The 18,373-nt window shown below is 39.1% G+C and overlaps 1 protein-coding gene across 4 annotated transcripts in view; it reads right to left on the bottom strand.

Annotated features, from left to right (window-relative positions):
* Window positions 1–10,888, bottom strand: part of SLC11A2 (solute carrier family 11 member 2) — a 62,447-nt gene extending 51,559 nt beyond the window's left edge. The window contains exons 1-3 of one of the 4 annotated variants that reach the window (XM_081319483.1): window positions 8,370–8,406; window positions 6,329–6,509; window positions 671–754 (exon numbers count right to left, since the gene is read on the bottom strand). In XM_081319483.1, coding sequence (XP_081175609.1) covers window positions 671–704 — 34 coding nt within the window. In that variant the 5' untranslated portion in view covers window positions 705–754; window positions 6,329–6,509; window positions 8,370–8,406. Of the gene's footprint in view, window positions 1–670; window positions 755–6,328; window positions 6,510–8,369; window positions 8,407–10,741 lie in introns of those variants that run through there. The other 3 variants (XM_081319482.1, XM_081319481.1, XM_081319480.1) reach the window with 3 other exon arrangements.
* Window positions 10,889–18,373: the final 7,485 nt, after the last annotated feature.

Here is an 18,373-nt window from a genome sequence, read left to right as displayed (position 1 = left end):
AGCTAAGGCATACATTGTAGGAAGACTATTTCCAAATTCTTTTACCCAATGATAAACAAAAAAGTAGGTATCTTTCATAAATGTTAACTGTAACCAATGAACATAGTAAAGACATAGTAAACTGAGCTGTCCATAGCTTATTTTTATTATAATGTTAAGTTAGCTTGGGGAATCTCATGAGCCAGGAAGCAATACAGAATGGGTAGAAAGTAAAATGAAGGGAGTTTTATACGGTCCTAGTGCCACACTTAACATTTGTCTAAAATAAATCCAAGGGCCCCAACAGATGGCACAAGGATGCAAACTGACTGAGAATGTTTGTTTGGGGAAAAGATCAGCGAAAGATTGTGCAGATAGGCCTCATTTTTCAAATAATGTGAAGACCATCACTGTGGAGTTTGCAGTAGTCCTTTTCATGTGGCTTTCTGCCTCAAAATGGTAAAAAATTACGCCACCATTTTCAGCAGTAATGGTCAGATGAGGTTCTGGAAATCACACAAAAAGAACCTGGGGCTCTGTATGTGACCCTCTAAACCAAGGATAACATGCCATTCTAGAAATGCTGGAAAGAACAGTAGACATTCAGTTATAAAAGGGAGATATTTGAGCCACTATTTCTGAAAAGCAACCAAGTTGCTTAAAAGACATGCAAATTAAATGACAGATTTACCATAGAGTGCTTCCCTTTCCTTGCCTGGTGTCATGGTTAGGGCTTTCTCTCCAGAACTGGGCTCTTTAAAACCAGTCACAGTAGCTGCAAAAGAGAGTAAAAGACATTAGATCCGTATTTTTGAGGTAAAGCTGCACGTGCCATGCTACAGACGCAGAGTTCTGCCTAACACTTTTCTCTTCAGGCTGCAGCAGGGAAAGACAGATATGGTGGAGATCCTGCTCTATTTTTATGGTGTAGGCCAGGGCTTGACTCATTCACATGACTCATGTGGAACTAAGGATTATTTCTTGCCCAACCATGAGAAGTACTTCACAAAAATAGTATCAGAGACAAAAGCGCAGTTTCTTGAAGGTTGATTTATAGAATTTATTGCGATTATACAGACACATAAACCCAAAAGCTAGGTAGATATCTGGCTGCCAGCAAAATATTTCTTTAGAAACTGAAACATCTGGTTCCAAGTACAACTTTTTTCTCTAGTAGAAGTTTATTTCTGTAAATGCAAAAAAAAAGGACAACCTAAGGGAAAAAGGGGGAGGGAACCACACACACAGGGAAATGGATAATGGGTTTTCACAGTTAATGAATAATTCCTTGAAGCTTTGCCTACATTTTATGTTCCTATTCTAGAAAAAGAATGCAGTCAGACACTTCTATAATGTAAACTATGACCATAATTTCTGGCAGCTGCCTGTGTTGTATAAAAATGTAGTGGTTTAAGAAATGTCGAAGCTACCCTGGAACTGAAAAATATGGACTTTCTTTTATTTACTTTTAAAGCTTTAATGATACAAAAGCATTTATTTTATAACCGTTACCCCACTAGATTACTTAGTATATTACAAAGCAATTCTGTGCATGTTTTCTCAGAAGATTATGCTCTCCCTACCCCCAACAAAAGTATTACTCCTTTAGTCTGTCAGACTACAGTATATCCAATGATCCACAAAGAGCAACAGCCATCTGTTTTTCTGGTTTTAATTTTTTGTTTGCCACCCAGCCTCAGTAGTCAAATAGCTGCCCATATATATTGTTCGAATATAACATAACGTAACAATCCCACACTACTCAAGTACATCTATCTCAATTTTTGCCCTCTGAAAAAGAAAAATCTGAGGATGAAAATCATACACATTTTATAACATATTTTATTATAATAAATACAAGTGTTATTGGAACATAATGCCATGAAGCCAGATAAAGTTACATTGCTATAATAATTCTGTGTGCAGTATCCAGAACAGATTTCCTCCAGCAAAAAGGCTATAAGCCTCTGCATAGATTTAATACACCAAAAAAGGGGGGCAAAATTCCAAAACTTGTTCAGAAATCCAATCAAATTACTGAGAACGACTCATGTGTTAAATTTTAAATTTATGGACAAAGAATTAAAGGAGACTAGTATAGCTATTTTGAGCTATTTAGCTCGAAATAGCTATACTAGTCTCTCTTTAATTCTTTGTTGGTAAATTTAAAATTTAACACACAGTTTGTCGTAGAAGCGCCTGCCTGTGAGGGCTCCTAGATTGGACCTGAAAAGTGAAAGCGGAAACAGTATGCTCTGTCCCATATTTGGGGTAGACCAGGTTGCCCTGATAAACCAGTCTCACCAGAAAAATACTTGAGAAATACTCATGTCATTGTAAAATAAAAAGAAAAGAAAAAATGAAAAAAGATAGGCCCAAGTATCAGAGATTTGTCTAACTTGGTGCACAGGTATTCTTTAATACAATCAACTTAGATAATAAAAGTCTTCATATTTGTACTACATAATGTCACTGTATAAAATAATTATTTTCAAAACAGTTTTCCCACTGGATCCCTCAGGAAAGATGATTCCAAGGCCAAATTTTCTTAACCTTTTTAGCTTGACAAAATGAACTTTAAACTCTTTTCAAATTATCTGTTTGCTCTTCATTAATCTTTCCCCAGAACAAACTCATTCTTCCTAATAACATCCATACCTCAGGCCTGCCACTATCCTGATGAATATGGCATGGGTCAAGAGGAGATTAACAAGCAGATGTGTTTAGTTTTATGCATTAGGATTAATGGGGATAGGAGTTGGAAGGGATCTTGGAGGTCTTTTAGTCCAGCCTGAGCAGGGGGTTGGACTAGAAGACCTCCAAGGTCCCTTTCAACTCTGTCATTCTATCCCAGGGGTGTCAAACTCAATTTCATTGAGGGCTGCATCAGCATTGCGGTTGCCCTCAGGGGGCCGGGTGGGTATGGCCTACTGGGTGGGCGTGGCTAAAGTGCTTATGGCCTACTGGGTGGGCATGGCCAGCTCTACATCATTCACATCAAGGGTGCCTATGGGGGCCTGGGCAGGAGTGGGACAGATCTGAAGGTCTCTGGCAGAAGGAGGGTCTCTGGGCCAGGGCCAAGGCAGTGGGGGCCATTCCCTCACTGTTTCCAGGATGGCTTCGCGGGCCGCATGAAACCACTTCACAGGCCGCATCCGGCCCCTGGGCCTTGTGTTTGACATGTCTGTTCTATCCTATTCTAACCCCACCCCACTGCCGCTCAGGCAGGAAACCATACTATACCATTTCAGACAAATGGCTGTCCAGTCTCTTCTTAAAAACTTCCAGTGTTGGAGCATTCACAACTTCTGGAGGCAGGTTGTTCCACTGCTTAACTGTTCTAACTGTCAGGAAATTTCTCCTTAGTTCTAGGTTGCTTCTCTCTTTGGTTAGTTTCCATCCATTGCTTCTTGTCCTGCCTTTGGGCGCTTTGGAGAATAGCTTGACTCCCTCTTCTTTGTGGAAGCCCCTGAGATATTGCAACACTGCTATCATGTCACCCCGAGTCCTTTTCATTAAACTAGACATACCCAATTCCAGCAACTGTTCTTTATATGTTTTAGCCTCCAGTCCCCTAATTATCTTTGTTGCTCTTCTCTGCACTCTTTCTAGAGTCTCAACATCTTTTTTACATTGTGGTGACCAAAATTGGAAGCAGTATTCCAAGTGTGGCCTTACCAAGGCATTATAAAGGATCTCAAGTTGAGAATTTTATTGAGTAATCAATCCCAAGATCTCTTTTCTGGGCTCCCACTGCCAATGAAATACAAGGAAAGAGCTCAAAAGGTGTTCCTTGCCTAGCATCATATGAGCAAGCGGCACACTGTTAGACGTGCCATTTTACACCTCTTGCTGGCACAAATTTTAGCTGCCCTGAAAAACCCTCTATAAAGTTGAGTGTAATTAAAGGAGTGGAAAGTTATAGGCCATAAAGCTGTCTAAAGATTACTGCTGTTTTGTTACTCTTTGTTTTTTGGTTCTGGCAGCAAAGGGTGTGAAGTGGCATACCCAGGATTGTTCTTGTACGTATACAAAGGTTATACATGCACAAGAAGCACCATCTTGCAAAGGGTTTTTTTTTTTTTTTTTGCTATTTCAACTGAGTACCTATCTACCCTAGTTGACCGATTTGCAGTAATTGTCCATTCCTGTGACTCAAAATGAATTGAAGATGCTTGGGCACAGAAGCCAATGATCTGTGGAAAGCATAAAAAGCCCATGTGCTATCACAAAACTATAGCTCTTGTTTTCCAAAAATCCATTTTCCATACTGACTATCACAGAAAAGAAAGGAACGGCACACCTGCTTATAGAACAAAAAGCAAAGACAAGCAAGAAATCAGACAACTAGCCCTGACATTTGTGTGTGTGTGTGTGGATGGGTGTTTTTTTTAAAATAGGAACAAAAGCAATTACATTTTACCTGAATTGTCTTCTCAAAAAATCTCAGAATCATGAATGGGCTGACATGAGACCCCAATTCTTTATATATGCCTTTGTTTAACCATTCATACCAATCTAGCACAGGAGGTTAGAGGTGATTAGAAATTGAATAAGGATAAGTCAGCTTTGGTTCTGATCTCTGCCTCTCCCAAGTCAAAAATTCTCAACTCAACTTCTCAAGTCCAGTGCTGAGCTATAAGGGTTATAGCTGTAAGATACAATGTGATCTATCCAAATGTAACTCCCGTTAAATTCAATCAGCTTGTTTAACTTAAGTGGCTTAAACTTTTTAAAAGTTTCTAATAAAGGTAGAAACTTTAGATCGCAGTTGCTAGAATGGTTATAATGGAACTTGTTATTGAACTCAGCAAACGTGACACCCTCTTTTTTAAAATATAGGTCAAAACGTTACATAACAGACCATTCCAAAGAATGAATGTCTACTAGAACAAGCCTATAATACAAAACACACATCTGCTGAACATAAAAAGCATAAATGCTGAACAGTCAACTCAAGGCAAAAATGTTCATTGTAGCAGTAAAATGCGAACTCCATGACTGTCAACCTTTGCAAACTTGATTATCCTCATCAAGTATCAACTCTGAATTCCTTCTGAATCTAGCACAAATACAATATTATGCTCACAAACAAATGTATTGTTTTGAGATAAGTAAGTATGATCAGCTATATGTACATTCTCTCCTGTTCTAATTATATACCAAACAAAGTCTTTATTTAGTGGCTATATTGTTTAGCAAACATTTGCAGTGATGAAAAAGTGACTTTACAACCATTCCTCCTTGCACATATGAGCTTCGTAGGTCTGTAAAGCAGAAGTAGTAAGATTATAAGCACACTAATGGATTCAATTAGCAACCACTTCACTTAATGACCAAGTTTTTAGTCCCAACTGTGTTCGCTAAATGAGGATTAGCTTTACTCAATCTACTCTGCAGCATGTAGAATAAACTGAAAATAATTTAAAAGTCTGCCTAAATGGGATCCTAAGACAGCACAAATTAAAACTGTCATATTTTCCATTCCCTAATCTATACGTATGTATGTAATGGGCGGAATTTTATAAGTCTAGTTTATAGAGACCAATATTGTCAATAGTACCTATAAAGAAACACAGTTACTTTCTAACAAGGGAAAAAAAGATGGGGGAAAATCCTTTAAAATTAAAACATAACCTTTGCTGAATAGCTTGTAATTTCCTAAAAGATGCTACTGGTTCAAAAATGCTTTCTCAGCTAGTCAAAAATTAAATTTTGCTGTCCGCCTCACCCATTTACATGTTAAAGTGTGATTTTTTTCTGGGGAAAGAAAACCAGGTCTCACGTTTATAGGCTACAATAAATTTTGCAAACATACTAAAAAGATAGACAGTCAAATCCACTTGTGAGCTGACTCAGCAAACACTAATTTGGTATAATTCACTCCTCAGCTAAACCAGCCTCACGACATGCCACAATGTACAAACTGTTCTTATATAAAAGCAGTTGAGGTCTCCATACAAGCCCGCTTTACATTTGAAATAAAGCTGAAATTACTTAACAAGCCAACTTTCCTGATTCTGCAGGGAAAGACAAATAATTATAGTTTAACAGATCTGGAAGGCTTAGCTAAAGGTTTGCATAGAGTATAAATGGATGGTGAGACAGTGATCCTCCAAATGCAGATATTCCCAGCATCCTGGCCCTAAAATGGTCAATGATAAGCCATGATGGCAAGTGCTATAACTAATATTGAAAGAGTTTGTTTATAATGCAGCTTAACTGAAAAAAACATTGGAAGTGGAACACTATAACATTTTCAATTTTTCCAGATGGAAAGGTAATTATAACTCTAGGTGGTTTATAAGGCTTAAAACAAACAGTATCACAGTAAGAAAACAAAATGAACCTGGAAACAGGTGTTTTGTAATCAGTGTTTCCTAGTGCCAATAGTATCAGGACAAGTGCACTGTTGTGCAGTAGAAACAGTAAGACTTTCTTCTTATTTAGAATCCCCTTGTGCTGTAGTAATTCCAAATATTGATAGTGATTTTGCTGGTTTCTCAATATCATAAAAGGTTCAGCTTCATCTTTGGAAGAAAAATGCAAGGGTAGAATATACATTTATACTGAACTGTATAACTGAATCATTCAAACCTTGCCTTATTAATAAATGAAAAAAACGAGACGGCTCCATGATGCCACAGCCAACCAATCATTTACATCCAGTTGGCTTGAACTGCTACATGAAGGGGATGAAATACCCATCCTTGTGCAATCCATACGCCTTGGGTTGTATTTCCCAAGAAAGACAAAGTCCATACCGGCTAGTTATTTGGAGTACCACAGTCCCAAATATACATAGAGGGCACCAGATTGGGAAAAGCTCAGTGTTGAGCTGAGTCTTTAAGAAAAAAAAGTAAACGTTCTGAGCAAAACATGCCAAGGGTCCTTCTGTGGGAAGTATTAGGACATTACTGATTGCTGTTATGTCTGTAACGTATAAAATATTAAGTGAAATCTATCGATCCCTAAACAGGCTGGGGTTGCTAGAATTAAATCTGCCTGCTCTCTGGTGAAATTATCTGGTCACAAAGACCCTGGCTGAGTTGACACATTGTGCAAACCGTTTGTTTGGTTTGGGCTTAGTATGCTGATGGAATTAAAGAGCTGGAAAGGGCCAGAGGCTGTTGAGTCTGACCTTTTACCCAGGGCAAAACATCCCAAACCAAAAGTATCTGCTCCACTGCTTCACCCAAATGATGAATTAATACCTGCCACCATTTTATTTATTTACAATTGGTTCTGGATTGCAAATAAAAGAACATCGTCTGATGAAAAAACACTGGTTAGAGTACTACCAGAAAATACTGATTAGAATACTATTTTAGAGCCCCTCATATACCCACTTAATAATCATGCCCTTCATCTCATTCTTAACTATTTTGCTAATTAGTACGTCAAGGAATGTTTTGTCACATGTTTGGGGTCAAGGTATATTGTACTGACAACTTTCCCCCAATTTATTAAGAATGCTATCCAATCAAAAATTGCCTTTGTGAGGTAGGTTTTATTAATTGAATAAATTTATAAAGCTGACCAAATCACATATGGTGACTCCAAATGGCTTACAACTTTAAAACCCCTAAATGAAAAGGACTAATATTTAATAGCAGTGTTTCACTATCTCAAGGGGTGCCACAAATAAGAGGGAGTCAAGCTATTCTCCAAAGCCCCTGAAGGCCAGACAAGAAGCAATGGATGGAAACTAATCAAGGAGAGAAGCAACCTTCCTAACATTGAAGACAATCAACCAGTGGAACAGCTTGCCCTCAGAAATCTTGGGTGCCCCATCACTGGAGGTTTTTAAGAAGAGACTGAACAGTCGTTTGTCTGAGATGGTATACGGTAGGTTCTCCTGCTTGAGCGGGGGGCTGGACTAGAAGACCTCCAAGATCCCTTCCAGCTCTATTCTATTCTAAATTAGAACAATTAATCAGTAGAACAACTTGCTTCCAGAAGTTGTGGGTGTTCCAACACTGGAAGTTTTTAAGAGGAGACTGGACAACCATTTGTCTGAAATGGTATAGGGCAGGGGTAGGCAACCTTAGCTCTTTTATGACTCATGGACTTCAACTCCCAGAATTCCTGAGTCAGCCATGCTGAGGGGAAAGGGAGAGGTTTCCAAGCTGAGCCATGCTGGCTCAGGAAATTCTGGGAGTTGAAGTCCATGAGTCATAAAAGAGCCAAGGTTGCCTACCCCTGGTATAGGGTTTCCTGCCTGGGAAGGCACTGGACTAGAAGACCTCCAAGATCCCTTCCAACTCTGTTATTCTGTTCTATTCTGGAAACCCCCTGCCCAGTGACAAACAGGTTTGGTGAGTGCTTGGCCTAAAGGGCATGAAGTGAGGTTTATACTGGAACTGGGATTTGAAATTTGATCTTCTTACCTCTAGTCTAATAATCCAACTTCTGCACCATGCTTAGTCTTCAACACATTCCCACAGTAATCCTATGATAACAAACAGCCTATGTGAATTTTCACATTGCAATTCTTGGCAATGACTAAACTTGGTGCATCCAACTTTTGTTGTTAACATGTCAGTCTATTTGCAATGTCAAGTCTTCAGGGCTATTCTGGGAGTTATAAATGTTGTCTTATTGAAAAGAGGCAATTGAGAAATGAAACTCCTTCTCACAGGAGAGGGGTTTTGATCAGGATTTGGTGGGTGTGTGTGGGTGTGGGTGTGTGGTGGTCTGGGTTCCTATGTTTCATCTTACCCTGTAAAATTATTGCTCAGACATAGGAGGAGGAGAACTAATTATATTTTAACTCTGCCTGTTAGAACTTCCCCAAACAATAACTCCCTCAGAGTACCTGGCTAGCAGAACCGTACAAAAATATACCTATCGCAAAACCACTCTGCAAAGTGAAAAATTAACACATATACATTCTCTTTCGGATTATTTCTCCGCTGTAGAAAAAGTCTACCTTTGCAGGAAAAATGTGTCCTAAATAGCTGAGAACAATGCACTGGATCTTTTTTAAAAAAACAAAACCAAAAAACTTCCCTTGCATTCTATATCCAACAGGGGCTATTACCAAATACTTCTAGGAGACTTGCAAGCAGGGCTCAAACGATATGAACATTGTCTGCTTGTTCCAGCACTTGATATTCAAAAGGAAATTGCCTCTCAACACGAAAAAACTAGAACTATAAATACTTGTATTTATAGTTTTTTTTGTTTTTAATTTAGAGTTATGTGTAGTTTGTGTTCTGTTCTTTTTTTGATTCGTGTCGTCTGATGTAGCACCTTAGTCCTGGGGAAACGTTGTTTGTTTCACTGTGTACTGTACTGTATATTGTTGAAATGACAATAAAGTCTACTACTACTACTACTCCTTACGTACTAGAGCCTTATAAACAAGACTTGTCAGTTTGATTCTTAAAAGAGACAGACAGATTGGGGTCCAATCGAACTTCATTTACCCTGGAATAAACTGCATCACAATACTGCCTTGTATCCAGATGTGTAAAATTTGGAACGGGTTAGGGTTAGATTAGTACGTCATCTACAAACATCCTAAAAGTTTTTCCCAGATTGCTCCATGTCTTCCAAGCTGGCTACAAATCTTGGGATGGATTTCTTTGCAAATGCTGGATGCATTCGAATATCGGTTAAGAGCATGGAATGGAACCACTGGAGCAATAAGCCCCATACTAAAGGGGTTAATTTACACGTCATATTCAACAGCAGTAGAAACATTCTCTCCGGTCATAGTGCCCCGCGGTTTTATTTGATTTGAGAAAAGCTTCTTCCCTCTCTTCCTCCACAGAAATCCCTTTGTTAACCTTATACAGGTCCTGCCTGCCAGCCTCCAGGCCGATCAGCCATTTTCCCTTTTCTTAACTGGGTGGCCTTGCAAAAAGAGTCAGACAAATAAGTCTTCACCTTCTCTTTAAACAGATCAGTTCCAGGCAAAGTCTAGACATCGCTCCCCCTTTTCATGCTCTCTTTTGGAGATAATTACATTAGCCATTGGGAATCTATAGACAGGGGAGGAGCAGCTACCTTCCCCCCCCCCCGACTACTTTTTAAGGACATACAAAAATCATGCGCCTTGTGGCGAAAGCTGACCCCGATCATCTCCAAGAACGGAGAATAGTTATGTTAAAAATAAAAGCTCAGAGGGCGCCAAGGATCCCTCATTTCAATCCTGCGCTGCAAATATTCTCCTTTATGGGTACAGATAATAGTCCCTAAAGGAACTCCAAAAGCGCTTCGCTGCTTTAGCTGGGGGGAAAAATAACACGCAGGGCAGAACTTCTCTCTGCCCTCGAAAATAATTCCGCCTCCTTTAAAGAATTTCAAGCCACTTCTGAAATGGGATACTGAGCCACGGATAACGATGCGGTCGTGCTAACTATTGTGTATACCAGCGTTTCCCAACCTTAGGAACTTGAAGATGCGTGGACTTCAACTCCCAGAATTCCCCAGCCAGCATAGCTGGCTGGGGAATTCTGGGAGTTGAAGTCCACGCATCTTCAAGTTCCTAAAGGTTGGGAAACGCTGGTGTATACAGCCAGAGTGTAAACCAGTCCCCACACAGCAGGTTGTGGCTTTTTGAAACTCACCCGCTTTACAGTCGGTATGTTTTAACCCTATTAACCAACCACCCGCGTCTTTTTGCGCTCTCGCTCCGTCCCCTGCACCAAGCCTCTCCCGATTCTTTGGTCAGCATGACACTTGCAAGTATCAACGCAAGTTGCGCGTTCCTAAAAGACAGCCCCGTCCTTCCCATCCTGCCGGCAATACTGACCCAGCCACCCTTCTCTTCTGCCAAACAGCCACCTATTCATTCATTCGTGGAAATGCAACCACCCGCCGCCGCCACCTCCTCACCTCGATGAGAGACGCCCCGCCAGCAGCCACGCTCTCCCCATTCCCGACTCTGCCGGGACGGCAACTCGGCCCTCCCTCCTAAGAGCTCTACGAGTCCGAGGAGACAGAAGGGCGCCACGAAGGCGACACAGCGCCTCCTGGCGCCGCTCCGCCACGGTGACTGCCGCGGAGTTCAAGGAGCGCCGGAGCCTTCTGCAACTTGGCGCCCTCCCAACGTTTTGGATTCCAACTCTCTATTTGAAAAAAAAAATACTTCTGGAAATCCAGTTTGGTGTAGTGATTAAGGCAAGAGACTTGTGACTTAGGCACAGAGTCAGCCTGGTGAAACGTGGGCCAGTCCTTCTCTCTCAGCCCTTGTCAAGAAGGCTGCAGAGACTGATCCAGGTAGTCACCAGAAGCGAACACTGACTCAACAGCACAAACGAACATGTTACAGGTAGTCCTCAACCTACGGCCACAACTGAGTCTAATATTTCTGCTGCTAAGTGAGACATTTGTTAAGTGAATTTTACCCCATTTTACAAGCTTTCTTGTCACAGCTGTTAAGTGAATCACTGCAGCTGTTTTCTGGCTACCCCATTGTCAGAAGGTTGAAAAAGGTGATCACTTGACCCTCGGGCACTGCAACCATCATAAATATGAGTCAGTTGCCAAGCATCTGAATTTTGATCATGTGACCATGGGAACGCTGCAATGGTCATAAGTGTGGAAAACGGTCACTTTGTTCACTGCCATTGTAACTTTGAACAGTCACTTACTGAACTGTTGTAAGTTGAGCACTACCTGTATTGATCTAGTATGGCTGCATTGGGAAGGCACACCAAGTTGGGAAAAGATGGGATACTATTATATAGTATATTTAAAATAAGCTCCCTTATAACTTTGAAGTAACCAAGATGGAAAGGATGTTTATTTTTCTTGGTATAGGCCGGTTGTCCTGTAAGAATGGATATAATTGGTTTGGATTCTAAAGGGAGCACTTCCATGGTCCCATCTGAAAGAGAAACAGCATTCACTTAAATGGGAATTAACAAATAGAATTCACTCTATGTTAACTATAACCTCTTCATGATTCTCCATCCACCCTCCATTTTTCATGCTCCTCCAAATCACTCTTTTTATGGCATCAAATATTCATTCAATGCTAGGCTTTTTAATATCCAGAAAACAGGGTCATCTTATGGGACTTGGGAAATACACCTTCTCAGTTGTAGCACCTGCCCTCTAGGATGATATCCTTGCCCAACCCTCACCCCAAAATTGGTGTGGCTCCCAACTTTATAACATTATGGACATTAATAATTAATAAAAATGTTATGGTTCTCTCAGGTCTTGGGATAGAACAGTTGTGGATGATATTTTAGTTCAGCTTAATTTTGTTCTTTTAGTTGGTCATGTTCTTTTTTACATGTATTATTTTATTTGTAAGCCACCAAAGTCTCAAAATTGGAATAAATGAAATATTCCCCAGACAAAAACCCCAAACTTACCTTGAAAACAGCAATTCATCTGTATTGGCAGCCTATTCTGTTGCCCATTTTGATCAGATTATTGGGCACATTTGTCCTTTCCTCATACAAATATGTGATATTTAATTTATAACTTCAGTTGTTAATAATCATGCAACAATCATAGTATATAGAAATGTTCAATGGAAGTTTTGCAGTTATAGAAAAGAAAAGCAATTACAATTTAATAAAATTAGAATAATCCATTAAAATTAAATGACTAATTTTAAGCTCTCATTCTTTCCTCTAAGATAAGTAAAATAAAATACTCTTCAGATCCGGCTCAGCTCTTGATGACTTCACAGACATGTCTGTAGCTTTCTTGGCATCAGTACAGAAGCATTTTACTTTATTCTGGAATGATTTTCCACAGTCTGCTCTGATGTTTTCTATCTCCATTCAAAACACTAATTCAAACCTGCTCCCTTTCTATAAACCCCACAAAGTCAGTCAAACACTGTGATCTATTGAGGACTTCTCAAAAAAAGACTAATGATGATGCATGCATTGATTTATTTGTGCCTCATATTTCTCCATATAATTAAGACAATGGAGGTTAACTTCCAGTTTCTCAATTAGAGACCAGATTAAACTTTAGAAAGTTTGCTTTGTTATATTCTAGACATTATTACCACCAACCAGTGAATTTCTAGAAGCACAGTACCAAAAAGGCATGTCCCAATATGTAACTCTGGGTCAGAGGGGCCAAGAGACAGGAGCTATTAAATACAAAGAAACATGGATCACCACACCTAAGAGAAAATTTCAAAAGAAGTGAACATTTTTTCTAATATTCTTATTCTATTAGTATCTTGTAAAGTCAAAACACATTAAGCCCAATTTTCCACCAGATCACAATTTACCAGAGACTCCTGTTCCAAAACTTATTTTTCTACAAACAACTCACAGGCTTATTACAGCAACTGAACTAAGCAAATTCTATAGTAGAAGCAAATCAACCATGCAAGGCTAATAACTATGGCCCACTTGCTACCAAAATACAAGTACCATTTCATTTTGGGCTGGTATTTGTTTTCAACCCAAATAACTATTAATATACATACCCAATTCACAGTTCTCCGGGCAATATTTTAGAGTCATTATGCCAAAAGGACATTAGCTCTTGAAGGAAAGCTCTGAGACAAAGGACAATCCCACATGTAATTCACTATATATATAAATATCCACACATGGTAATGATTTTTTAGGGTTGGCTTTCTCAGTAATGTTCATTACTAAATTCATTAGAATAATTTCAAAGGAACCAATTAGACCTTAGCTTTTGCTTTTTTTTAAAGATATAGCACCATAATTGTTAGCATGGACAAGTAATCCTGAAAACAATTATGCCGATGACTCACAATTAATGGAGAATTAATTAGGCACATGCAACCTTGATCTTAAGTCTTTTTATTGATTAAGGGTCCTGGCCTAGGACACGATAGGATTATTCTGAGCAAATTAGTGATATGAAAGTTTAAACTGTCAATTGTGAAAATTAAAGTACAGTAGCTTTTCAAAGTATCATGCATAATATATCATGAACTCTGCCCTACACTAGGTATGTTTGAGGATGGAATTTATTTTTTCCCCAGCATGCCAGCATGGCACCCTGGCATACTTTCCACAATTGCGTATTTTCCATTGTCACAACATTTTCCATTCCATTGTTGTGCAGCCCAGATTAGCACCTGAAGCCAATCGATATAATAGAATATATATGACAAATCAATACTGATTTGAATGATCCATGAAGATTAGATTTATTAGCCAGTTGACCTGAACACTCTGAGATTTTTCCTGGTTTCCATGTGTTAATTTATGATAATAAAAAAGGGCTGAGTATACAATACCACTATAACCTATCAGAGAACAGTGAAGTGCTTGTTTGCACATGTGTCATATGCAGACAAAACTATAAATTATAAAGTGCCTGACTCCCTGGTAGTATACAATAAGCATTTAAAGCAATATAAATGCAAACAATGCAAAAAACAGACATCCAGAAAAATAACATAGAATTCTCACTGGCACAAACTTGGGGGACAAGATAAGTTTTAATGGCTCATTTGAATTAAGTTCAGGGTTGGGGAACCATAGGAATCTCTGGGGAGACATCATTCTAGAGAACGGGTGTCAAACTGCCGGCCCACGGGCTGGATGCATCATAGCAAAACCACGCCCATGCTATTGCCAACAATGGCAAAAAACTTGCAATACGTCGTGACATGTCACGTGACATTGCGAATTTGACACCCCTGTTCTAGAGTATAGACAAGGCCATTTCCTGGGTCCCATCAAATGCCATTGTTTAACTGATGGGAACAGGAAATGTGATCCTGCCAGGTTGTATAGGATGGGCAGCTGCAGAAACTACCGTACGAAAGTCAAATGATCCCTCAGGATTGCAGAAATCTGGACATCAAGTGAATGGCAGCAAAGAGAAACAACACTTCCACTCTTTCCTGTTGTTCTCTTGCTTTACATATTATTGCATTACTGTCTGGTATGGAAGCAGTACTGCTTCAGACAGGAAGGCAGCGCAGAGTGTGGTAAGGATGGCAGAAAATATTATTGGTAGTTCACTTCTGTCTATCCAGGACATGGCATATAAGCGATACTGCTCGAGTAGGGTCTTCAGTATCGCCTGGGACACTACACATCCTCTTCATGACCTGTTTTCCTTGTTACCTTCTGGGAAAAGGCTCCCAGGAGAACATCCAGATTCAGTCACAGTTTTGTTCCATACAGCATCTCAGCGATGTGTTCAAAATGTTCAGTGATTAATGTGTGTGTGTGTGTGTGTGTTTAGCATGTTATATGTGTGTTATATATGTGTATGGGTAGATATATACTTTCTTTTGAGAGCAGGCAACAGAATTTCATTTTTAATGTGTGCCACTGAGCTCACAGTAAAAAATGACAATAAAGGTTATCTGATCTTACCTGGACTCCACCTATTTTCAGATACGGTAGCCCAAGCACAACTATTCTAACTGCAAATCACCTCAATTTTATACATGATCATGTCTTATGCATATCCTTATAAAATAGTATGCATGTGTACATATGGGAGATACTTTAAATAGTATAATAGGATACTTTAAATACTGTACAGTGCAACCCCCTTGGAATCCCTGGCCAGGAGGAGCCTTCACCTCTCTTCTGCATGTGTTCATCACTATCACACTGTGTCAAGGTTTTGCGCTTCATTTTCTTTGTTGAGTCAAAAGCCTAAACTTTCTTCCAACGTCTGTGCATGTCTGAAAAGGGTGTTGAGCCTTTTAGAATCATTTTAACTTTAATGAATGAAATCCTTTTTTTAAAAAAGCATCTTTTTTCCCAGGTTTCAACAAATCAAACTACTTTAATGAAGAACAAAGAAGGAGGCTGAAAATGTTTTCTTCAGAATCCCCATAGAAGCATGTTTATCCTAACAAGTAGAACAAAACTTGAGAAGTGGGTGGACTATACAAGCTCAATAACATTTTGCTGCTCCTGGGTGCTAGAAATTGAAATCCCAGTTACTGATTATTATTATTATTATTATTATTATTATTATTATTATTATTATTATTATTATTATTATTATTATTATTATTATTTGCAACTACTTCCCCTTTACTCTAGGACAGGGGTAGGCAACCTCGGCTCTTTTATGACTCATGGACTTCAACTCCCAGAATTCCTGAGTCAGACTCAGGAATTCTGGGAGTTGAAGTCCATGAGTCATAAAAGAGCCGAGGTTGCCTACTCCTGCTCTAGGAGTTCTCAAAGATTACAATCAGGTTCTGAGATTACATTTCCAGTTCCTTTAACATCCTGGAATATAATCCATCCAATTTCAGAAATATAAAGCAGCAAGGTGTTCCCTTACCAATTCCTCGCCTCTTTCGATCTGCATTTTATTTCTAACACCCTATGATGTAGCTTCTGACAGACTGGGCCACTTTTCCTTTTGTGCAAAGACAGATGCAAAATAGGGATTAAGTAATTTAGCCTCCTCCTTGTTGCCCATCTCCATCTCACAAACTTCTGCAACCATTCGGCTTCCTTAACTTTCTCTTGTGATGCACAAAGAACTCTTATGTGTTATTCCTGGCATTTTATTTTAATTCTTACCTCATTCCAAACCTTCACTTCCCAATCCCATCTTTATAGTTTTGATTGTTCCCTGGCATTTTGCTTTGGTTATGTGTTCCTCTTTCTCACCCAAGGAATTAATTGGCATACATTTGTATGTTGGCTCTGATGTCCATTCTAAGGTCTGCTTAACTTCAGCAACATGGTGCCCTAATAGCAAACCCTTTAGCTATTTTGTGAGATGGGGAAAACTCAGCCTTCATGTGAAAGGCAGTTGTTTACTTCAGTGCTACGGTATGTACAATTGCAATGTTGTTTCTGATCAGGAAAAAAATGGTTGTGTCCTTTATAAAATGGAAGATTTTGAAAGCGTAGAATAGTAGCCATTTTGTTCATCTGTGTACAGGTAGTCCTTAACTTACAACAGTTCATTTATTGACTCTTCAAAGTTACAACAGCACTGAAAAAAAGTGACTTATAACCGTTTTTCACATTTATAGCCACTGCAGCATCCATGGTCATGTTGGAAGTCAACACCCACCCGCCCTCCAAGAAAAGGAAATATAAAAAAGGCAGAATATAAGCTGACTTTGTAATAATGCCGCTTGGGGTGTGTGTGAAAGCCCTAATAAGCAGGCATATACATAGAATGAAGGCTACTGCTAAGCTTGTAAGCCGCCCTGAGTCTTCGGAGAAGGGCGGGATATAAATGGAAATAAAATAAAATAAATAAATAAAGAATATTGTTTTTCCCCAAAGGATCTTAAAGGCAGAAACCACCACCACCCAAGTCTCTCTGCCCCAAGCAGAAACCAAGTCTGTAGAAATGCAGATTTGATAATCCTTTCAGAAAGACTGGAGCCAGGAAGTTTAGAGCTGACGGGATTAGAAAGACAAAAATCCCTAGAACCAACAACTCTTCACCCAAAAAATCCAACACAGGACATAGCCATCAGCCACAGCCTCAGGGAAGCAGGACATGATCTTTCAGAACATCATAGGATTAACCCATCACCATTAGAATACTAACAGGGCACACTGAACTTCAGGTCAAAGTTCATGCCACAGGAACAACTCCAAACACAAAAGTCCAAGGTATACTCCCAGAAACATGTGGTCAGCTGCTCCAGACCCACATGTCTTGTGGTTCTGCTCTTCAATAAATTACAACTTTCTTTCTAAAGCAGTCTCCATTTTGTTTATTCCCGGCTTGGACTGGACCCTGATGAAGGTTTTTCTTTCAATAGTCACGTGGTCAAAATTCAGGCAACTGACTCATATTTTTGACGGTTGCAATGTCCCAGGCTCATCTGATCACTTTTTGTGACTTTCTGACAAGCAAAATCAATGGAGATACCAGAGTCACATAACAACCATCTTGCTAATTTAATTACTGCAGTGATTCACTTGTGGCAAGAAAGGCCAGAAAATGGGGCAAAACTCACTTAATAAATGTCTCATGTAGCAACAGAAATTTTGGGCTCAATTGTGGTCATAAGTCGAGGACTACATGTGTAATTGAATTAAAAAGTATTACAGCTAGTAAGTTTGGTGCATGTTTATATGTAAACTATTTATATGCATAAATGAATCAAATCAAATCAGTTTATTACAGCCATATGGCCAGAAACAGTAAAATATCCAATTGTAGGCCACTTATACGTATATAAAATGCACTGAGCATGATCTAATGATGAATAAGAACACATATAATAAAATTAATTTTAAAAAGTATTATTAAAAAAGATGAATGTATCCAAACAAAAGATGGTACAATATCCTTGACTTATAGTCATTTGTTTAACAACCACTTCATCTATATTATAGCCAAAAGGCCAGCCCTATTAACTGTTAACCAGCAAAATAAAATGCTTCATCACTAGTTAATACAGTCCTATATATTTGGATATATTCCACTGACATGTAATAAACGATGGCATCTGGAGATTTTGCAATCT

This window comes from Vipera berus (genome assembly GCF_964194415.1).
Source record: "Vipera berus genome assembly, chromosome: 2".
In the NCBI taxonomy this organism is placed as follows: Eukaryota; Metazoa; Chordata; class Lepidosauria; order Squamata; family Viperidae; genus Vipera; species Vipera berus.
Note: the sequence above shows the minus strand (reverse complement) of the source record. Positions and strands in the feature narration are given on the sequence as shown.